Raw genomic sequence first — 24305 nt, 5'->3', positions numbered from 1 at the left:
TCTAGCTCCCTCTCTGCCTCCGACACTAGGGATTCGAACTGCCGAACTGCCGACCTTTCTGATCGAAAAGCTCAGCACCTTAGCCACTGAGCCACTGTGCCCCATTTCACTAATCTAGACATACCCAATTCCTGCCACGATTCTTTATGTAGATTTAAAGCAACTAAACCGAAAAGAGTGCCTACCTCATTCTTAAGTATTATTATTATGAATATTATGAATATTATATTATGAATATTATGATTTATAAAGGATGATAGGGATTTCTAAGGGTCAAGATATTTGGGAAGAGCGAAATGAGATTCAGCTTTCTAAATCCGTACTTAAAAGCAATTCCCATCTGGGCTAAAACCAATTGTTCTAATTAAGGGAAGAAATCTGCCAAATAGGATTTGCGTTATTCTGTGAAGTTTATCGCACATCCTTTTTAAAGAAAAAAAAGAAAAGGAAAAGAGTGTTTGATTATCAAGTATCGCTAGCAGCTTTTTGGCTCCCATCCAGATTGAAGATAGTTTTAATCACATTTTGTTCTCTCTGCTTTCCTGGAAATCTCTCGGCTCCGCTGTGGATTTTATGCTTCTAGCTTCTTCTTTCTTTCTTTTTCTTTTTTTTTTCTCGTTAGTTCTTTTCATGTTGCTTAATGTCGTTCTCAAATGCTTCCAATTTTATTTTATCTTTTATTTTATTTTTTATTTCAGCTGCTGCCATTGGCTCAATCTGTGAAATGAAAAGTTTAGAAAAACACAGATTTCATTTAATTTGTTCCTTTGGGACAAGTCTTGTTTATCAAGCTCTCGGTAGGAATATGTAAACTTTGCAAAGAGGTTTAGAACCGAGAAACGGCAAAACGTCTCTTTCCAGCTTATTTTCTGGGTTTTGCTCTGTTCGGAGGTCCAGAATTCCCAGATTTGTTTCATGCAGTTTATCTAAACCTTGGCTACTTTAAGTTGTATGGCCCTCAACTCCCAGAATACAGGAACAGTAGGATAGAGCAGAGGTCTCCAACCTTGGCAGCTTTAAGATTTGTGGACTTTAACTCCCAGAATTCCTCAGCCAGCAAAGCTGCTCAAGTCTTAAAGTTGCCAAGGTTTGAGAACCCTGGGATAGAGAGTCTAAATATGACTAAATATATGAATGGTTAGATTCATTCTGGGAAAGGGGGTTTCATCATTGAGTTCTGTTTCCTTCCATGGATGAAATCCAGAAAATGGAAGGGACTTTGAAGGCCATCCATCCCATCTTTCCATCAGTAAAAAAAAATCCATCCATCCATGTCTCTATCTCTATCCATCCATCCATCCATCCATCCATATCTATATCTGTATCTGTCAGTCTGGGAGATGGAAGGTGCTTTTTGGCTCATAGTAAGAAACCCATCCATGTTATCCATCCATCCATCCATCCACCTCTATATGTATCTGTCCATCTATCAATCTATCCATCTATCCACCTCTGTCTCTATATGATATCTGTCCATCCATCCATCCATCCATCCATCCATCCATCCACCTTTATATGTATCTGTCCTTTCATCTATCCATCCATCCATCCATATATGTATCTGTTCATCCATCCATCCATATCTGTCTGTCCATCCATCCATCCATCCATCCATCCACCTCTATATGTATCTGTCCATCCATCAATCTATCCATCTATCCACCTCTGTCTCTATATGGTATCTGTCCATCCATCCCATCCCATCCATCCATCCATCCATCCATCCATCTTTATATGTATCTGTCCTTTCATCTATCCATCCATCCATCCATCCATCCATATATGTATCTGTTCATGCATCCATCCATCCATCCATCCATATATGTATCTGTCCATCCATCCATCCATCCATCCATCCACCTCTATATGTATCTGTCCATCCATCAATCTATCTATCCATCCACCTCTGTCTCTATATGTATCTGTTCATCCATCCATCCATCCATCCATCCATCCTATATGTATCTGTCCATCCATCCATCCATCCATCCATCCATCCATCCACCTCTACATGTATCTGTTTTCATCTATCCATCCATCCACCTCTGTCTCTATATGTATCTGTCCGTCCATCCATCCATCCATCCATCCATCCACCGATCTCTCCACCCATCCCTCCACTTCTGTCTCGATATGTATCTGTTCATCCACCCACCCATCCACCTATCTATCTATCTATCTATCTATCTATCTATCTATCTATCTATCTATCTATCTATCTATCTATCTATCTATCTATCTATCTAGTCTAGTCTATAGATAGATAGATAGATAGATAGATAGATAGATAGATAGATAGATAGATAGATAGATAGATAGATAGATAGATGATAGATAGAGATGATAGAGATATATTTACTTCTCCAAACCTTTCCACCACCCAAAAGTGTCTTGCAATCTTCCTGGCAAGGCATCTCTCTGCATATACATGAGTTCCCTTTTAGCAGGAAAGATATTACAGCTTTCCCCTGTTGTTTTTCTCTTTGCAAGGTTGATGAAGACAGGGGCAAAGGCAAAGTTGTTTGAAATTCTAGGAAGGTAGCACAAACAGTGGGTGGAAGCCAGACATGAGAAGGGGAGAGAGGGGGCGGCTTTTGACATCTTAAAGGGTAACGGATTTATATGGCATAAAATTTCAGAGATGTGACAGTAAACCAGTAATGAGCTCCAAGAATTTGCTTTGTGCTGGGAGTTTAAAGCAACCTCAGAGTCGGCTTTTTCCCCTCCCCTCTTCCAAGTGCTTGGAAGGAACAGAAAGAATTTCACACGTGGGTTTCCTTTCACACTTGATGTGCCTTTCGCATAACGGGTCACAACTTTGCAAAAAGGCAAGGGGGCCAATCAGAGGGAGGAAGCCCTTCCTGCATCTGAAAACATCAAAGCTCTTGTATTGTATCTCAATTACAAAATGAATGATGGATTTGAAGAGGAAAAAACCTAGGAAAAATGATATGTAAATGTGTTGCATCTAAATCCTGAATGAGTTTCTCCCTATTTCGTTCACGGGAATCCTTCATTAACAAAAAAGATGTGGTTTTTAAGATTGGGTTGAATATTAAAATCAATAGGGTTTGAATAGTTCTGTGGGAGTGTGGAGGTCTGCTAGGGAAATCTTTATTTGAAGTTGGTGATTGGGCTAAGGCAACTTTCTCCAAACTTGGTAACTTTAAGACTTTTGTGGACTTCAACTCCCAGAATTCCTCAACCACCCATGAGTGAGGAATTCTGGGACTTGAAATCCACAAGTCTTAAACTTCATAAATATATGCAGGTTGCCAACTGCCTGAATTTTGATGACATACGTCACTGCGAAGAACAATCAAAAGTCACTTTTTCCAGTGCCATTATAACATCAAACAGTCACTATGCAGACAGTTGTAAGTCAAGGACTCCCTCTATAGGCAAATCCAAACCATCATTTCTTTTAATTCATTTGTTGTGGCCTGCCAGATTTGGACAGTGAGAAGGTTGGGGAGGAACCTGGGCCAGTCCTGGAGTCTGGGGAAGGCTCTGATGAGGGCTCTGTGTCGGAGGCAGAGAGGGGGCCAGGGCCGTATGCCAGTTATCAGCTGCCTTCAGAGTCAGACATCAGTGAGGCAGAGGAACAGCTGGAGCCTGTTCCCAGTGTGTGCATGTGCAGAGTTGCCAGACAAAGGGAACAGCTAAAGAACAGGGGTTGACTTGGGAGTGAGGCCACAGGTGGACGATGAATGGCCCCTCCCAGAAGAAATAAAAGAGGAGCAAAAGGGGAGTGGAGTTTGCAGGAGACAATTAGTTTGCTTAATTGGTTCGTGACTCTCTGAGACTCCTTGCCAAGTTTTGCAGATATCGGCCTGTCAGCTCTCCAAGCCAGATAAGGTCTGTGACTGTAAATCCTCCCTTGAAAGACTTTGCTGGATGTGAATGAGCAGGATTCACAGTCAATTAATAAAAAGGTTTTTTGTTGGGACCAAGAGTTTGCTTCAGGCTCTTGGGAAGCCTCAGTCAGAACAGCATTGGTGACGATGAGGACAAACATTGGTCTTTTTTTTAAATATTTTTTCTCCCACCCCCCTCCCAAATGTTTCACAGGACGAACGACCAGCTTGTAGCATTCCTGTCCAGATACCGGAACATGAACTTCTTGAAATCCCATGGGAGGGACAACGCAAGGTAAATGGTGCCCCTCGTCTGCATTTTGATGAGATAATTGAAAATAAGAGTGATGTTAGTCTTCAGGTTCCTGTTGTTCAGTCCCTGGCCACCATGCAAATGCAAGTAGATAAATAGGTATCACTTCAGTGTGAGTGGTACGGTAGCCTAGATGCGGAGCTCTCACCTCACAATCAGGAGACTGTGAGTTCAATCCTAGGTAGAGGCAGATATTTCTCTCTCTGGGCACATTGAGAATATATCTGCTGAATATAACTCCGCATTGGTGACAGGGAAGGGCATCTGGCCAGTAAACATTCCACTCCATTCAGTTGCCCAGACTCCACCCCGCAAGGGATTATAGGGTCATTAAATGAGGATGGTGACTTCAGTGGGAAGGTAACAGCCTTCCATCCCTGTAGCCATGGTGACTACAAGACCACAGAAATTGTCTTTGGGCAACACTAGCCAAGAAATAGAGATGAGCAACATTTCCTAGAGACGGACACAACTTTATCTTTATTCTTCAGGAAACTACACACACACAAACACACACACACACACACACACAAAGAAGTTGTGTTCCATTAGCCAATCTCCTAGGAAGAAAATGGGAATGGTTTTCAACAGAGATCTGATCGCTGGCCTCAAATTCTACCACCGACGAAATAATAACAAGGAGAAGGTACCACATCCGTGTGTGTGTGTGTGTGTGTGTGTGTGTGTGTGTGTAAACTTGGTACACAGATGTCTTATTCTCTACAAACAAAAATGCTGTGGAGGGTAAGACACCCCTAAAACCCCTCAGGGTGTGTATTCTGTTAAGATACAGCCTGTTGTGCCTTAAAATGGGCTTCTACTGTACTGCCATAAAATGACTTCTACTATGCAGCGCAGTGGAGTTGCCATGGTAATGGCCTCACAGTACTCCGCAAGGGGGCTCCCTCTGGTAAGGTGGAAAATCCAACATTAGAAATTATGTTTGGTCCGGACATTTTCCCCTTATAAATAAATACCCAGGCAACGCCAGATTATTGGCTAGTAGCAAATAAAGTTTGGCCTCAGATGCTATCCCTGTGCTTGCGACCGCAACGATGGGGATGAATTAAATCTGCTGATTAATTTAGTGATAAGAGGCACTAATGCACCATTTGGCCCCACTTCTGCAGAATAATCGTTTGTGGCTTTAATAGATCTCTCCAGAATACATAAACAGTTAATTACATCTCAGGGATGTTGCTGCTGAGAGAGAGGCCTGCCCTTCCTTTCCACGGCGATTTATGTATTATTCAGAATCACTTTTCTTGTCTTTAAAAAGTTTGACCTAAAGGGGTTTTTGAAGTCCCGGGGTTTGTTTCTATTAAAGATTCCTTGCAAGCATAAGAGAAACAGCGCAATGATAAGCAGAAGTGCCCACCAGGAGTTGTGAAATTTCACAAAAACGGCACCGGTATCGAGAAGGTGTCACGTCCTATTATTATTATTTTTTGAAAGGGAAATGGAGATGTGAAAGAAAAATGTGCCACAAAGAAAAAGCAGAGAGAAGAGTTTGAGTTTGAGTTTTATTTCATTTGTATGCCGTCCTTTTCCCTGAAGGGACTCAGGGCGGCTCACAACACAAAAACAATACATAGTTAAAACGCAACAATCATACCATTCGAGATAGGGGCAACGATTCTTTAGCCCCAGGCCTGTCGGAACAGCCAGGTTTTAAGGGCTATGCAGAAGGCCTGGAGGGTGGTGAGGGTGCGAATCTCCACGGGGAGTTCGTTCCAGAGGGTCGGAGCAGCCACAGAGAAGGCTCTCCTCCGGGTAGTCGCCAGTCAACACTGGCCGGCTGATGGAATTCGGAGGAGGCCTAATCTGTGGGATCTAATCGGTCTAGTGGAGGTAATTGGAGTTCTCCCCCCCCCCCCAAAAAAAGAAACCACAAATTAGTAAGGAAAGGAGGAAAACAGAAAAAAACCCTGAGGAAAGTTACTAGAATAATAAAAGTAAATGCTCTGAAGAAAAGACACAAAAAGCACAAAAATAGGAAAAAGAAAAAGAAGTTAGGGGAAAGGAGGAGAAGAAGGGAATGAATTAAAACTGGAATTTTTTGAGAGCCTACAAGAAAACAGTTAAAAGAGGAAGGAAGGGGGAAAGAGTTACATTAGTAGACTAAAGAGAATAGTGAGATTGTTACTGTGAGGCAACTAATTAAGAAATAAAGAAATGATAGTATATTGTTAATTGAAGGAAAAAAATTGAAAGAAATGCTCTCTGTGCTTAAATTGAATTAGAGAATGTATGCTATTAATGGACTCTCTACATATATCTTGCTTGTTCACGTCAAACCATATTTATATAACAATCTCACAGCATAATCTCTCTCACACACAAAAAAAATGGAGAGCGTATCTCTCAATAACCACAAAAATAGGAAAAAGAAAAAGAAGAAGTTTGCAGAAAGGGGGAGAAGAAGAAAAATAATTTGAAGTGAAATATTTGAGAGCCCAAGAGAAAATGGTTAAAAGAGAAAGATGGGGGAAAGAGTTACATTAGTAGACCAAAGAGAATAGTAGTAAGATTGTTACTGTTATGCCATTAATTAAGAAATAATAGATATAGATGATAGATAGATAGATAGATAGATAGATAGATAGATAGATAGATAGATAGATAGATAGATAGATAGATATTTTATTTGTATGCCGCCCTTTTCCCTGGGGGGACTCAGGGCGGCTCACAGTTCAGGGGGAGGGAGGACAAACCATGTTAAACACATAAAACAATACATCGTTAAAAGCACAACAATGATCGAATATTGTTAATGGAAGAAAAAAATGAAAGAAATGCTCTCTATGTTTAAATTGAATTAGAAGATATATGTTGTTTATAGTCTAGATAGCATTGGTATAGAATATATACCAATGGAGAAAATAAGAAAGGAAAATTTGGCGTAACTTTGAAGGGGCCATGGAAGATATTGTTTATGTATGAAGAAAAAACAATCATAAAGATGAACAATAATGGAAGAGAATAAATTGGCTGGAAGGCAAAACAAAACTCTGATGTAAAAAGGACTCTGTAAATGAGAGGATGTAAAAGACAACTCTTTGTTCCTATAAAATGTATAATTTGTATTAAGAAAATAAAAAACCTTGGGGGAAAAAGAAAAATGTGGCAAAGAAACAGACAGATAAACAAAGAAACCAGCCAATTTCTTTGACTAAAAATGTGAAGTCTGCTCCGATAGGAAAATGTATAATTCCACGTAAGCAGGAATTAACTTCTGGATGTTGAACGCAGCAGCCGTTTGAAGAAATAGGGGTGACACAAAATAAGGGGGTTACAATATCTGAGGGGTTGAACATCAGTGGAGATTCTCACTCATTCAGGTCATGGTTGTCCCAAAGGTTCTTTTTTCAAGAAGCAATTATACTTTTTTGGGAAAAACATGAGGAAAATGGGCCAGTCCTGGAGTCTGGGGAAGGCTCAGATGAGGGCTCTGTGTCGGAGGCAGAGAGGGGGCCAGGGCCGTATGCCAGTTATCAGCTGCCTTCAGAGTCAGACATCAGTGAGGCAGACGAACAGCTGGAGCCTGTTCCCAGTGTGCATGGACAGTTGCCAGAGGAAAGGAGCAGCTAAAGAACAGGGGTCGACTTGGGAGTAAGGCCACAGGTGGACGATGAATGGCCCCTCTCAGAGGGAATATAAGAGGAGCGAAAGGGGAGTGGAGTTTGCAGGAGACATTTCGTTCGCTTCATTGGTTCGTGACTCTCCAAGACTCCTTGCCATGTTTTGCAGATATTGGCCAGGCAGCTCTCCAAGCCAGATAAGGTCTGTGACCATAAATCCTCCCTCGAAAGACTTTGCTGGATGCGAATGAGCAGAATTTACAGTAAATTAAATCAAAGGGATTTTTGTCGGGACCAGGAGTCTGCTTTGTGGTTTGGGGGAGCCTAGGTCACAATACTTTGCAATTTTAACGCAGAGGTTCTAGAATCTCCAGGTGGATAATTGAGACAAATATTTGACTCAGAATCAAATATTGATGGCGATGGGGGTTTATATCATTGGTTTTTATTTGGGGGGGGGAGGAAAAAAAGGGAACCCATTAGGGGATATTTTTGAGCCTTGTGGTCCTACCAGCATTCACATTCTCCCCAGGGTGTGATGGCATTTCACCTTCTTCTCTCTCCTTAGAAATTTCACCCTGCTTGCCCCGGTGTTAGTGAATTGAGTACGATTTTGTTTTTGAGGTGGGTGGGAAGGAGGTGAAGAGGAAGATAAGCTTCAAAGCCTTTAGAAACAGATCTACTTTATGGAGATTGTTCTATTACGCTGAGTTCCCTGATATAAAAGCACCTGGTTTGCTCTAATGAAACAATAAACCCCATTTATTGCTTGTACTTTACACCCTGCCATTCTTGGCTCTTTTAAAGTCTACCCAATTTTAACAAATGCGTTTTTGAAGTTGCTGTTAAAAGGGTGGGGGGGAAGGGATCTTGCTAAGAAAATGGAACAGAAAGTGTTGGCTCTCCTGTTGGAAAACAATTCAAGGATTGGATTGTGTTTCAACTCTAAATTGCTCTTCTTGGAACACAGGAAAAAAAGAGAGTCTTATGCAAGATCAGATGGTCGTGTCTGGATCTAGGACAACAGCCATTCTCCAGTTGAGTGTCCTCAGCTGGTTGGAGAATTCTGGGAGTTGAAGTCCCCACATCTGGAAGGGACTCAGATTGCAAAAAAGTTCAGTGCTGGTTTCAGCAGCTTTGAACCTTCCCCAACTTCTAGATGTATTGTTGTTGTTAGTTGCCAAGTCGTGTCCGACCCATCGCAACCCCATGGACAATGTTCCTCCAGGCCTTTCTGTCGTCTCCCATCCTCTGGAGTTTAAGCTCACGCTGACTGCTTTGGTGACTCCATCCAGCCACCTCATTCTCTGTCGTCCCCTTCTTCTTCTTTTACCCTCCATCTTTCCCAGCATGAGGCTCTTCTCCAGGGAGTCCTTCCTTTTCATCAGGTGGCCAAAGTGTTTGAGATTCCTCTTCAGGATCTGGCCTTCTAAAGGGCAGTCAGGGTTGATCTCCTCTAGGACTGACCGCTTGGATGGCCTTGCAGTCCTTCTTCTTTTGCCCACTATCGTTCCCAGCATGAGGCTCTTCTCCAGGGAGTCCTTCCTTCTCATTAGGTGGCCAAAGTCTTTGAGTTTCCTCTTCAGGATCTGGCCTTCTAAAGGGCAGTCAGGGTTGATCTCCTCTAGGACCAACCGGTTTGATCGCCTTGCAGTCCAAGGGACTTGCAGGAGTCTTCTCCAGCACCAGAGTTCAAAGTCCTCCATTCTTTGGCGCTCAGCCTTCCTTATGGTCCAACCTTCGCAGCCATCCATTGCAACTGGGAAAACCACAGCCTTGACTATGCACCCTTTTGTTGGCAGGGTGATGTCTCTGCTTTTTAGGATGCTGTCTAGATTTGCCATAGCTTTCCTCCCTAGGAGCAAGCGCCGTTTAATTTCTAGATGTATTGGAATGTATTAATAATTTGACTCCTTCGAATGAATTCTGTGTTGGGATCTCAATGTTCTATCTTCTGCACCAGCCACATATTAAGATGCAGTTTTACTAGGGTCTTTCCATGCCCGGTGAAGCTTCTACCTTGGACCACATCCTTCAATATCTCATCATGACCCATTTTGGCTAGAATTGGCCACCTGCTGTTAATGGAAAGCATGTTTGGTCATGAAAATCAACATGCTTTGATATGGACTTGATGTGAATTTGGGTATGGCTAATCTACTCAAAAGAAGGACCAGGGGTGACATGATAGTGGTGTTCCAATATTTGAGGGGTTGCCACAAAGAAGAGGGAGTCAAGCACCAGAAGGCAGGACAAGAAACAAGGGATGGAAACTAATCAAAGAGAGAAGCAACTTAGAGCCAAGGAGAAATCTCCTGACGGTGAGAACAATCAACCAGTGGAACGGTTCGCCTTCAGAAGTTGTGGGTGCTCCATCCATGGAGGTTTTGAGAAAGAGACTGGACAGCCACTTGTCAGAAACGGGATAGGGACTCCTGCTTCAGCTGGGGGTTAGACTAGAAGACCTCCAAGGTCCCTTCCAACTCATTCTGTTATCTGTTCTGTCAACTGGACATTCTCTGCAACCTGAATGCAAATAGAAAACTAAATCATTGTGTATTCACTAAAGCCTTCATTGGCTAAGCTAGCCAAAAATTCAACATTAACAAACGACATTCGTATGCAAATTGTAAAGTCATATTATGGTTTTATGAGATGTGTGACTCCAACCTGGTTAGCTGGTTTTGAACCAGGTTGCCATTTGCCAGCAATACCCCTATCCGAATAGTAGAACTCTAAACTTGGCATCCATTTAGGATAACACGTGATCACATGAAGTGTTAATACCATTTTATGATGCCTTGCTAAGATCACACTTGGAATCTGGCATTCAGTTTTGGTCGCCACGATGTAGAAAAGATGTGGAGACTCTAGAAAGAATGCAGAGAAGAGCAATCAAGAGGATTAGGGGACTGGAGGCCAAAACATAGGAAGAACGGTTGCAGGAACTGGGTATGTCTAGTTTAATAGAAAGAACGAGTAGGGGAGACATGATAGCAGTGTTCCAATATCTCAGGGGCTGCCACAAAGAAGAGGGAGTCAAGCTATTCTCCAAAGCACCTGAGTGTAGAACAAGAAGTAATGGATGGAAACTTATCAAGGAGAGAAGCAATCTAGAACTAAGGAGAAATTTCCTGACAGTTAGAACAATTAATCAGCAGAACAACTTGCCTCCAGAAGTTGTGAATGCCCCAACACTGGAAGTCTTTAAGAAGGTGTTGGATAGCCATCTGTCTGAAACGGTATAGGGTTTCCTGCCTAGGCAGGGGGTTGGACTAGAAGACCTCCAAGGTTCCTTCCAACTCTGCTATTGTATTGTATTAACACAACTTTTAGTAGTTCAAGGCCCTAATATTGACTAAGAAGTTATAAATATTCTGAATATACACAGGACACATCAGTTGTGAAATGCACGACACCCTGAACCTGTTTTAAAATTCATTGCTCTGTGAAAAGAAAGGTGGCTGTGTTTACATCTGGAAAATTACAAATGATTCTCCACTGGAAACTTTTTGGTAGGTGGAAAAATAAAGCTAAATAAGAGATCTCTTCATGCTATTCTGGAATTTTATTTATTTTTCATAATCGGTAGGGATCTTTGGCAGCTGTTTTCAAAGAGAACTTACTTCCAAGTGTAGGTACATGGTGGCTCAGTGGCTAAGACACTGAGCTTGTCGACCAGAAAGATCAGCAGTTCGAATCCCTAGCGCCACATAACGGAGTGAGCTCCCATTACTTGTCCCAGCTTCTGCCAAACTAGCAGTTCGAAAGCACATCAAAAATGCAAATAGAAAAAGAGGAACCACCTTTGGTAACAGCGTTCCATGCTGTTCCGAGTCTGACTACAGCAACTAATAGTATACATGCTCTTGCCACAGGAACAGGAAGCACAAGGGCAAGGCCCAAGAGAGGCTATAAATAACCCTCACTCTCCACTCCCATTTGTTCAGCTGCCCGGGACTTCAAAACCTATGTGCCCCTGTCCATCAATAAACCATCTTCCCAAACAGCCTCCATGTTTCCAGTGTCTTTCTCCCCACTTGGAACTGAACCCAGATGGATATTTCTTCCAACCCATGCCAAGTAATGATGACTAATTTTTGAACAAGCCAATCGGCTCCATTCTGAAACAGAAGTTTCCATTCATTCATCCTAGGCCGGTAGCAAAAATCTGGATATTGAAGTACAGTAGTAGTTGTTGTTTTTTGAAGAAGAAGAAGAAAAAGATGAAGAAGGAAGAAGGAAGAAGGGAGAAGGGAGAAGAAGAAGAAGAAGAAGAAGAAGAAGAAGAAGAAGAAGAAGAAGAAGAAGAAGAAGAAGAAGAAGAAGAAGAAGAAGAAGAAGAATGTTAATGTATACTTTGGTGATTATCAACTAGAAATGTCAACATTTTTTAGATTGTTTTAGATTTTAAATGGTCATTTTGTTAACACATATTAATAGATTGTTGTTTAGAGATTGCTGCTTTTTTGCGCCTGTGGAGAGGAGAGGTGAGAAAAATAGTAAATGACCTCTAGTTAACTATAATAATAAAGATATGTTAGGGAGAGGAAATGTTAGATGTCCTATTAATTGACTTTTTTTAGAATATGTTATAAAGATTTAAAGATATGGCAGATTGATTGAGACTGGGGGAAGAAAAAAAATGCCAGCAGGTGGCTGTGTTCTTGAAATCTTAATTAAATGAAAATGGTGGTATGGTGATAGCAAAATATATAAATTTTAACATATAGAATTCAAACTGAATGGAATATATGTGATTGTGGAAGGAAGGAACGAAATGTACTTGTGACCAATGGATACGCTTTCTACAAGATGTAATGAAAGATGATTCGGGTTTTTTCTGTGCTTTTTCTGTAATAAAACCAATAAAAAAAAATTCAAGAAGAAGAAGAAGAAGAAGAAGAAGAGGAGGAGGAGGAAGAGGAAGAGGAAGAAGAAAGAAAAGAAGAAGAAGAAGAAAAGGAGGAGGAGGAGAAGAAGAAGAAGAGAAAGAAGAAGAAGAAGAAGAAGAAGAAGAAGAAGAAGAAGAAGAAGAAGAAGAAGAAGAAGAAGAAGAAGAAGAAGAAGAAGAAGAAGAAGAAGAAGAAGAAATAATCAAGAGTTGTGAAAGCCACAGTTTAAACAGAACATTATGTAGCACTGGCACAATTTTGCTGGGTGGATCCGATGAGTCGGCGAACATCTGTTAAAAGGAACAGTGTCCACCCATTTGTTTAGGAAAAGCTCCCAACACATCTGCTTGTTGTTAAGGGGATATGAAGCCGTCATTCGGTCTTCGCATCGTGGTTGCTTAGACGTCATTGCAACAAATTCTATTGATTAATGTAGGAAGAGGAATATTTAAATGGCTGGTGTTCAGAGCTGAGATGGTAATTCCTTTTCTTCCTTTTGCTAGAAAGGCTTACTGCAGATCGAATGGCAGCTTCTCCTTTTCCTTCAGTTTTTTTTTAAAAAAAATTCCTTTTTCAGATTTTTTTTTTCCACATTGCAATCTGACGTCATTGGCTATCTGGGTGGTTTCTTTTTTAAATATAATTTTTTATTGTTTACATAAAAAATATATTGAATAAGGGACGCGGTGCCCAGGGGCTAAGACACTGAGGTTTTCGATCAGAAAAGTCAGCAGCGGTTCGAATCCCTAGCGCCGCGTAACGGAGTGAGCTCCCGTGACTTGTCCCGGCTTCTGCCAACCTAGCAGTTCAAAAACCTCTTAAACCTCTTCCCTTCATCTGGCAACTTTGCACATGCACACACTGGGAACAGGCTCCAGCTGTTCCTCTGCCTCACTGATATCTGAAGGCAGCTGTTGTGTTTGTTTTAATGTGTGTACATCGCCCAGACTCACTTTTGTGAGGTAGGTGGTTATGTAAATGGTTTAAACAAAAATAAATTGAAAGACATGAATTGAAAAATTCAACTAGCGGAAATTCTTCGAACCTGCACTGTCAACACATTTTAAAACAGTGGCCAAAAAAGGGAGGATATAATCTAAGAAAGATGGCTTAACAGCAACAAAAAGAAGAGCATGAGTGAATAGGAATGGGTGCGCTAAGAAACAGATGGAGAGAAGAAAAAGCTTTGATCAATAGTGAGATGGGAGGGATATAAGTTTAATAAACAACTTTAAAAAGAAAGGGCTACAGATTCACCTAACTTTCCCAATTCTTAAAAGCTTTAAAAAAGAGAACAACTTTGGCAAAAGGAAGCAAAGATAGTACCAACTGGAATAGGCACCTTGGCTGCAAGGATCCCAAAACACCTGGAACATCCCTTGAACTCTCTTGGCGTTGACTAAATCCCCAATTGGTCAATTGCAAAAGGCAGCTTAGTAACGGCTTATCTCCTGCGATGATACCTTTAATGCCATGCAACAACAACATCTGCCTCTCCCAGATTCCTGGGAAGGAAGGACCGATAAAAATGCCAAATCCACTCTGAACATCTGGCTCTGTGTGCCAACAAACAACAATAATGCTGTTTGGAACAACAGCATCTGCCTTGGGAAGGACTCGATGGGTTGATGAAAATGCCGGTTCCAGTCTAAACATCTGGCTGACTGCACAATCAACCATAGTAATAATTGTACCGAGAGTAGTAAGCCTCAGTGTATTCCCAAAACATCTGGCGCACCCATTGAACATTATCAGCATTGACAAAATCACCATTGGTCAATTACAAAATGTCAATTACCCTGGAACAGCTTACATCCTGTGATGAGACTTTTAACCCATCAGACTAACACCATCTGCCTATCTTGGGTCCTTGGAGAGGACTTAATAGGTGGATCAAAATGCCAAATCCAGTCTAAACATCTGGCTGGCTGAGCGACGAATCATCATCATAACTTCTGAAACTCTGCCGTCTGAACAATTAACAGCCTGGTTGTTATACAGACTTTCTTTTGAAGCCAAACAAGTCAGGTAATAATAAGAACCACATCGTGGATCTAATTAAATCCAATTTAAGGTAGGCCCTCAAAACCTGTTGACCCATTTTGAGGAAACAAAAGTGAGTTTGAAAAGAGTGACTTGTTTCTTTTTGAACAATCCATCAACAAGATTCTAATTTCCTTTTCAATTACAAAGGATGTTGAAAAAGCTTTGTGTTGTGGTTCACCAGCAACCAGTAGAACTGGCTGCAGATTCGGACAATGAGGAGGTTGGGGAGGAAGATGGGCCAGTCCTGGAGTCTGGGGAAGGCTCTGAGGAGGGCTCTGTGTTGGAGGCAGAAAGGGGGCCAGGGCCGTATGCCAGTTATCAGCTGCCTTCAGTGAGGCAAATTAACAACTGGAGCCTGTTTCCAGTGAGCACATGAGTTGCCAGATGAAGGGAACAGCTAAAGAACAGAGGTCAACTTGGGAGTAAGACCACAGGTGGACGATGAATGGCCCCTCCCAGAGGAAATAAAAGAGGAGTGAAAGGGGAGTGGAGTTTGCAGGAGACCATTTGTTCGCTTCATTGGTTCGTGACTCTCTGAGGCTCCTTGCCAAGTTTTGCAGATATCAGCCTGGCAGCTCTCCAAGCCAGATAAGGTCCGTGACTGTAAATCCTCCCTTGAAAGACTTTGCTGGATTCAAATGAGCAGAATTTACAGTAAATTAATAAAAAGGATTTTTGTTGGGACAAGGAGTCTGCTTCATGGTTTGGAGGAAGCCTAGGTCACAACAACTTTGCAATTTTAATGCAGAGGTTCTAGAATCTCCAGGTGGATGATTGAGTCAATTCCATGCAGGATCAAATATTTATGGTGATGGGGGTTTATAGCATCGATTTTTATTTTTGGTGGGGGGAGGAGGAGGAGGAAAAAAGGGAACCCATTAGGGGATACATTACTTTAAACATTTAATACATTATGTCCATGTATTAGTTTAGAGAAATAGGACATTTCCATAGCTAAGAGAGAGAGAGAGGGAGAGAGGGAGGGAGAGAGAGAGAGAGAGAGACTAGAGTGGAGTAGCAGAAGGTAGCAAGGAATGTGCCACTAAATAGTCACGCTATCAATCACAGCCGCGGAAGTTAAAGCAAAGATAACTTTACTTATTTTTTAAAAAATAAAGTAGGATAAACATTCTCCAAAACAAGTGATAAGTAGTCTTGAATTATATACACAGCCTATGATACAACACATTGGTTTACAGATGCTCAACTCACGATTCACCATGTAGGCAGGTAACTAACATACAGAGTAGCCACCATCCAATATACAGTATTCAACTCCAATAACAAGCACGGAGAACATACAGGAACAACCAGGAACAACCAGGAACAACCAGTAGTAGTTCCTACTCCCTCTTATGGCTGATTAAAGCAACAGCATCCAATCACTTCTCACTTGAGCATTTAAAGTGGCAGATACATTATTTCAATCATGGCTTTTATATATATATATGTGTGTGTGTGTGTGTGTGTGTGTGTGTATGTATGTGTATATGTGTGTGTGTGTATGTATGTATGTATCTATGTATGTATGTCTGTCTGTCTGTCTTTGGTTATTCGGGTTTTCTCCCGCGTAAAATTGGAAGTGTCTTCCAATTTTACGCGGGAGAAAACCCAAATAACCAAAGACCTACATACTAACACCCACGAAAACCTCAGAAAACACACACATATATATATACACACACAACCCAAGACTAGGATTACATCCCTAACAAATATGCCCCGAAACTGTTGGAAATGTAAGCAAATACCTGGCACATACTATCACATGTGGTGGATCTGTGTCAAGGCAAGGAAATTTTGGATACAAATTCATAGGTGGCTAGAACAAATGGTTAGACAACGTACAGAGTTTAAGCCAGAATTATTTTATTAGGCATTATATCAGATGATAAAGGGACAAGATACCTAATATTACACATCTTGACCGTAGCAAGAATGGTGTATGCGGAGCAGAGGAAGAGTGAAAACATCCCTTCAGAGGAGGAGACGATAAGGAAGAGACTAGTCTGTGCGGAAATGGATAGACTAACGTTAAAAATAAAAGATGAAGGAGATACAGAATACTATGCTACATGGAATAGATTCGACCAATGGTTAGCAACATGAGGTGGAAGTTGGAATGTGAAAGAATCAGGTTAGGTGGACATGGAAAGAGATACTATGCAGGTATTAGAATGTTAGAGAAGTTGATATTTTAGAATGGTCAAAAATAACACTAGCACCATTTAAAATAGTATTTATTTGTTTTTACCTTTGTTTTATGGCAAGTGAAATGCCAGGACAATTACACTGTATTCAATATATTTAGGGAAAGGTAAATAAAGGTTCCCCTTGCACATATGAGCTAGTTGTTCCTGACTCTAGGGGGCGGTGCTCATCTCTGTTTCAAAGCCGAAGAGCCAGCGCTGTCCAAAGACGTCTCCGTGGTCATGTGGCCGGCATGATTCAATGCCAAAGGTGCATGGAACACTGTTCCCTTCCCACCAAAGGTGGCTCCTATTTTTCTACTTGCATTTTTTACGTGCTTTCGAACTGCTAGGTTGGCAGAAACTGTTACAAAGAATGGGAGCTCACTCCGTTATGCGGCGCTAGGGATTCGAACCGCTGAACTGCCGACCATTCTGGCCGACAAGCTCAGCGTCTTAGCCGCTGAGCCACCGCGTCCCTCCAAACGAACGTCTTAATCCTTTGCTCTTCTTCGTCTTCTGTTTCTCCAGGTTTATTAGAAAACAAGGCCTTGATCGATTATTTCTGGAATGTGACACCCACATGTGGAGGCTTGGGGACCGGAAAATTCCAGAAGGAATCACTGTGGACGGGGGTTCCGATTGGTTTCTGCTGAACAGGAAGTTTGTTGAGTACATCACCTTTTCAACGGATGACCTGGTAACCAAGATGAAGCGCTTCTATTCCTTTACTCTGCTTCCTGCTGAGGTGAGTCGACCTGTGGGTCCCCTTAAGACGAAGGGCCATCAAACGAGATTCCATACCTTCTTCCTCTTCTTCCTACCTTCTCCTTCTCCTCCTCTTCTTCTTCTTCCTCTCTTCTTTCTCCTCCTCCTCCTCTCCTCCTCCTCCCTTTCCTCTTCTTCATCATCTTCCTCTCTACCTTCTCCTCCACCTCCTCTTCTTCTTCCTCTCTTCTTTCTCCTCCTCCTCTCCTCCTCCTCCCTTTCCTCTTCTCTTCTTCATCTTCTTCCTCTACCTTCTCCTCCTCCTCCCTTTCCTCTTCTCTTCTTCATCTTCTTCCTCTCTACCTTCTCCTCCTCTTCTTCTTCCTCTCTTCTTTCTCCTCCTCCTCTCCTCCTACTCCCTTTCCTCTTCTCTTCTTCATCTTCTTCCTCTCTACCTTCTCCTCTTCTTCCTCTCTTCTTTCTCCTCCTCCTCCCTTTCCTCTTCTCTTCTTCATCTTCTTCCTCTCTACCTTCTCCCTCTTCCTCTCTTCTTCTCCTCCTCCTCCCCTTTCCTCTTCTCTTCTTCATCTTCTTCTCTCTACCCTTCTCCTCCTCCTCCCTTTCCTCTTCTCTCTATCTTCCTCTCTACCTTCTCCTCTCTTCTCTTCCTCTCTTCTTCTCCTCTCTCCTCCTCCCTTTCCTCTTCTCTTCTTCATCTTCTTCCTCTCTATCTTCTCCTCCTCTTCTTCTTCCTCCTCCTCTCTTCTTTCTCCTCCTCCTCTCCTCCTCCTCCCTTTCCTCTTCTCTTCTTCATCTTCTTCCTCTATCTTCTCCTCCTCTTCTTCTTCTTCCTCTCTTCTTCTCCTCCCTTTCTTCTCTTCTCCACCTTCTTCCTCTCTAGCTTCTCCTCCTCCTCTTCTTCTTCCTCTCTTCTTTCTCCTCCTCCTCTCTTCCTCCTCCCTTTCCTCTTCTCTTCTTCATCTTCTTCCTCTCTACCTTCTCCTCCTCTTCTTCCTCCTCCTTCTCCTCTCTTCCTCCTCCTCCTCCTCCTCCTTCTCCTCTTCCCCTCTCCTCCTCAACGTACAAAAGGCCACCCTACCCTATGGGGCTGTCTCATTGCCTGGGACTTCTAAACGTTGAAATTGCAGTGATCTCAATTTTATTTTTATTTTTTTTTTAAAAGGGAAAGGGGGAAAAAAAAACACAGCTTCCCTTCCAGATCAGAGTTCTCGCCTGCCTTCAAACAGCAAATAATGGCGTAAGCGTTTTAGAAATAATCGCAGGAGACAGCTTGTCCTTGGAAAAGGAGGGGCGGGGGGAGCGGGGGCAAGTGGCATAATTCAGCATGAGATCATTATAAACATATTAGGGCTTCCAAGTAAGGCAGCCACGTTGTTTATGGATGTTTTGATTTTGTTTTATTTTGCAATTCGGGGTGTTTTTATCGGGGTGGTGGTGGTATTTGTTTTGATAATATTTCTTGAAAATGGCTTTGTTAGCACACTCGTCTGGCCTACAGGAACGGCCTTGGGGAATTTATCCCCAGAAACAAACCTTGAGTGGGGAGAAAAAGAGCCAAGCATTCAAAACTGCATCCTCTTGTTTCCTACTCCTTTTTTAATTCACGTCATCCTCGACTTATGACAGTTCATTTAGCAACCATTCAAAGGCCCTGAAAAGTACGACTCCCGACCGTAAGCATCCCCACAATCACATGATCAAAATTTAAACACTTGGCAACTGACTCATAATGGTTACAGCGTCCTGGGGGCGGGGGGGGTGTACTGCAGGCCACTTCAGCTGACTGTTATCTGCAGTTCAGCGGTTCTAATCTCACCGGCTCAAGGTTGACTCAGCCTTCCATCCTTCCGAGGTGGGTAAAATGAGGACCCAGACTGTGGGGGCGATATGCTGACTCTGTAAACCGCTTAGAGAGGGCTGAAAGCTCTATGAAGCGGTATATAAGTCTAACTGCTATTGCTACAACTGCCTTTTTTTTTTAATATATATTTTATTATGTTTTTTTCATTCTATACAATCACATATTTACTGTGCTTAATCAGGGCATATAACATTGAATAATAAACACGGCCCTCACTTATATAGAAAATGCCCTCTACAATACAAACCCAATATACCACCTTGGCCCACCATACACCCTCTTTCAACCCCCTCCAACTTTCATTCTTCCTTCTCACACACCCCTCTACGCCTACTTCCCCTCCCCTTCTTTCTAACCCTAACCCTAACCCTATCACTCCCTCTAGTCCATTCCCTCCCTCCCTTCTCCTCCTCCTCTCTCTCACCCTCTCCACCCTCCTTCTTCTTTCACTCGACTCTTTCCTTCGGTATATTTCTATTACCTTCCAGTATATTCGGTTTGTTCTGTTTTCGCACTAACATTAAAAAGCCACAGTATACAAATGCAATCATGGAATTTAACACATATTGTATTTCCCCCCTCCCCCCTCCCCCTAAATCCCCACCTCCCTTCCCTCCCCCCGACTTCCCAAAGACCATACGGCTACAACTGCCTTTTTACAACCTTCTGATAACAAGGAAGCCAGCTGAACTTAACCACCGTGCTACTAATCCAGGAACTGCGATGATTCGCTTAAGAAAGGCGGCAAGAAAAGTCGTAAAATGGGGCAAAACTCGCCGGACGAGTGTCTCACTTCGCAACATAAACCTTGGGCTCCAAGGGGGCCGTACGTGCAGGACTATTTCTATTAAGATTGCAGAGTGCATGTTAAACTTCAAAGTTCAACGCTGCCGTAGCTCATCTGAGCCTATAACGGATATATTTTCTACTTACGTTTATTTCATTTATTTTTTCCTATTCCTATTTCTTATTCTGTGGGTTCCAAAGTTTGGTTCGATATTTTGGTTTTAAACCATCAAAAAGCGAAAGTTGGAATATTTCGGACATGTGATGCGACGCCCGGGAAAATACGGCATATTTCACTTAAGGATTCCGTTCTACGGAGGAATGATTGAGTCCGTCATCTGCATTTCCATAATGGTCTGGTTTGGCTCTGCAACCCAACAAGACAGACACAGACTTCAGGGGATAATTAGAACTGCAGAAAAAAACAATGGCTACCAACCTGCCTTCCGTTGAGGACCTGGACACTGCATGAGTCAAAAAGAGGGCTGGGAAAATATCTACAGACCCCTCACATCCTGGACATAAATTGTTTCAACTCCTACCCTCAAAACGACGCTATAGAGCATTGCACACCAGAACAACTAAACACAAGGAGAGTTTTTCCCCCAATGCCATCACTCCGCTTAACAACTAATTTCCATAACACTGTCAAATAATCTACTAAGACTGTATTACTATTATTCTTCTCTTCCTTGCTAGTATCTATCTCTCCCCGCTTGACTATAACCAGGTTGCTTGTATTTTTCAATTTATATTGTTTTATTTGTTTCCTAGCACGATTTGATAGCTTATTAGTAAGCTTGACTATCATTGAGTATTGTATCTTTTTATTTTTGATGAATGTATTTTTTATTCTCCTTATGAGAGCATCTGCACCAAAGACAAATTCCTTGTGGGTCCAATCACACTTGGCCAATAAATAAAGAATTCTATCATGGAATTGTAATCCTCCAAGGAAACATTAAGGGCAAACAAAGTCCAGGCAGAAGAAGAACATCATGGATTCAAAATCTGGTTTGGACAAAACTCAGGAGGAGGGGGAGGGGGAGAAGGAGAAGAAGAAAAGGAGGAAGAGGAGGAAGAAGGAGAAGAGAAGGAGGAAGAGGAGGGGGAGAAGGAGGAGGAGATGGGGAGGAGGAAGGAGGAGGAGAAGAACAAGAAGTACAAGAACAAGAAGAACAAGAATAAGAAGAACAAGAAAAGGAGGAGGAAGAAGAGGGAGGAGGAGGAGAAGAACAAGAAGAAGAGGAAAAAGAGGAAGAGGAGGAGGAGGAGGAGAAGAAGAAGAAGAAGAAGAAGAAGAAGAAGAAGAAGAGAAGAAGAAGAAGAAGAAGAAGAGAAGAAGAAGAAGAAGAAGAAGAAGAAGAAGAAGCTTGCTACTCATCTTCCCTGCACAATTATGGGTAATCATCCTCATGCAACCACAAGCTTTCTGTTGCTACGTGAGACAGTTGTTAAGAGTTTTGCCCTATTTAACGACCTTTCTCACCACAGTTAAGTGAACCACTGCAACTGTTACATTGTTCAGTTCGTAGCATGGTTGTCAAATGAACCTGGCTTCCTTGTGGAATTTCCATGCCTGCTCGCTGTCTAAACTCTGGGGTTGTTGTTGTTGTTTTTCCCCGCAGTCTTTCTTCCACACCGTCTTGGAAAACAGTCCTCATTGTGACACCATGGTGGACAATAACCTGCGTATCACAAACTGGAACCGAAAGCTGGGGTGTAAATGTCAGTACAAGAATATTGTGGATTGGTGCGGCTGTTCCCCCAATGATTTTAAGCCATCTGACTTTCACCGGTTCCAGGTGAGTTGTAACCTGAATGGGTCCCCCTTCATAGAAGTAGAAGGACAGATCTGTCTTCCTTCCTCCCTTCCTCCATCCTTCCTTTCTTCTCATCCTTCCTTCCTTCTTTCCCTTCCTTCTTTCCCCTCTCCCTCTCCTCCCTCCCCCTTCCTTCTTTCCTTTCCTCCCTCCCTCCCTCCCTGAAATCCAGAGTTGGGAAGAGTCAATAAACTTCTTTGGTAAATTTCAATTGTTTTAATAGTTGTAGAGATAGATACATACAGATAGATAGATAGAAAGACAGACGGATGGATACATAGCTATAGATAGATGTAGACTTAGAATAACTTTATTGTCACTTTCAATGTACATGGATTGGCATACATTAAAATGAAATTTTGTTGCATACAGGGTCTCCACCTCTAATATACTTACATATTGATAGATAGGATGGATGGATGGATGGATCGATCCTAAGATAAATAGATAGATAGATAGATAGATAGATAGATAGATAGATAGATAGATAGATAGATAGATAGATGATAGATAGGTAGGTAGGTAGGTAGGTAGGTAGGTGCTTAGATGTATGTATGTATGTATGTATGTATGTATGTATGTATGTATGTATGTGAGAGAGGGAGGGAGGGAGGGAGGGAGATAGGTAGGTAGGTAGGTAAGTAGATAGGTAGGTAATAGATAGATGCTAGATAGAGAGAGAGAGATGATAGATAGATAGATAGATGATGGATGGATGGAGGGATGGGAGGGAGATAGGAAGGTAGGTAGGTAGGTAGGCAGGCAGGTATTTAGGTATATAATAGATAGATGCTGGATAGATAGATAGATAGATGGATGGATGATGGATGGAGGGAGTGAGGGAGGGATGGATGGATGGATAGATAGATAGATAGATAGATAGATAGATAGATAGATAGATAGATAGATAGATAGATAGATAGATAGATACCATAAAAGAGACCAACACTGAAGTATTTTTAAGAACTTTCTTGATTTGCAAATTGCATGGAAGAAACAGATCAGGATTAAGCAACTTGATGTTCTCCAGATGTTCGGGATTTCATCCTCCATCAGCTCCCAGGCAAGCTTGGTGACTGTGAAGGATTTGCATTCAGAAATCAAAGCCTTCAATTCAAGAACTCCGATCTAATTTTCCTTCCATAACTGTTCCTCCCCTCTCCCCCCCTCCCCCAACAGCAAACCGCAAGACCAAACCTTCTTTGCACGCAAGTTTGAGGCGGTTGTCAATCAGGAAGTCACTCCCAGTTGGATTATTACCTGTATGGTAACTATCCTTCTGGTACCCCGGGCCTCCGATCGTACTGGGAAAATGTATACGATGAACCAGATGGGATCCACACCATTAGTGATGTTGCGCTGACTCTCTACCACTCTTTTTCCCGGTTGGGCTTGAAGAAAGCAGAAACGTCCTTCCATATGGATGGGACAACAGTTGTCGGTAAGATCAACCATCCTTTCACCCTGCAGTTCCAAATCATCACACCAACTGAGGGTTGCATCTCTGTTTAGACAGCGTTGAGAAGCTGGGATGCCTAGATGTTGGTGAACTACAAGTCCTAACATCCTTCCTTCAAGTATTGCCCATTGCTGCCATCATGACTCTCACCAACTCTTGAAGGCCAGACCCATTCTAGAAGATCGTCCAAGGTGCTAGAGATAGAATTGAGCTGTCCTCCTTAGAGAGGTGAAGGAGCAATAGAAGACCAGATATCTGGTGAACAGTGAAGCCAAGAATATCACAGACGATCATTAAATTGCAGGGAATCTTCCTTTCAAAACTCATTCTCTTTCATCTACCTGCCCAGGAATTGGCAGGGTAAAACAAGTCCAAAAGTCAACACCACAAAACCCACAAAATTTTGGAGAAGAAAATAAGGAGGACAGCTCAATTTCTATCTCTAGTACGTTGGACGATCTTCTAGAACGGTCTGGCCTCCAAAGTTTTGTGGGGTTTGTGGTGTTGACTTTTGTCTCCTTTGAAGGTGTGTGGCCCAATCTGTAGGAGCAAGTGAGATAACAACTACTTATTGGGAGTAGGTTTTGCTAGAGGTGGGTAGAAAAGGTTACCCTTGAAGACTTGTTTTTGCCCTGGCAATTCCTGGGCAGGTAGATGAAAGAGAATGACTTTTGAAAGGAAGATCCCCTGCAATTTAATGATTGTCTGTGATATTCTTGGCTTCACTTTGTTCACCAGATACCTGGTCTTCTATTGCTCCTTCATC

The 24305-nt window shown here is 42.2% G+C and overlaps 1 protein-coding gene across 1 annotated transcript in view; it reads left to right on the top strand.

Annotated features, from left to right (window-relative positions):
- Window positions 1–24305, top strand: part of XYLT1 (xylosyltransferase 1) — a 170904-nt gene that overhangs the window by 121920 nt on the left and 24679 nt on the right. Inside the window, exons 6-8 of the mRNA XM_032230135.1 lie at window positions 4072–4152; window positions 17413–17629; window positions 21886–22062. Of these exons, the coding sequence (XP_032086026.1) occupies window positions 4072–4152; window positions 17413–17629; window positions 21886–22062 (475 nt within the window). The remainder of the gene's footprint in view (window positions 1–4071; window positions 4153–17412; window positions 17630–21885; window positions 22063–24305) is intronic.

The sequence above is a fragment of the Thamnophis elegans genome, chromosome 14, assembly GCF_009769535.1.
Source record: "Thamnophis elegans isolate rThaEle1 chromosome 14, rThaEle1.pri, whole genome shotgun sequence".
Lineage (NCBI taxonomy): Eukaryota > Metazoa > Chordata > Lepidosauria > Squamata > Colubridae > Thamnophis > Thamnophis elegans.
Note: the sequence above shows the minus strand (reverse complement) of the source record. Positions and strands in the feature narration are given on the sequence as shown.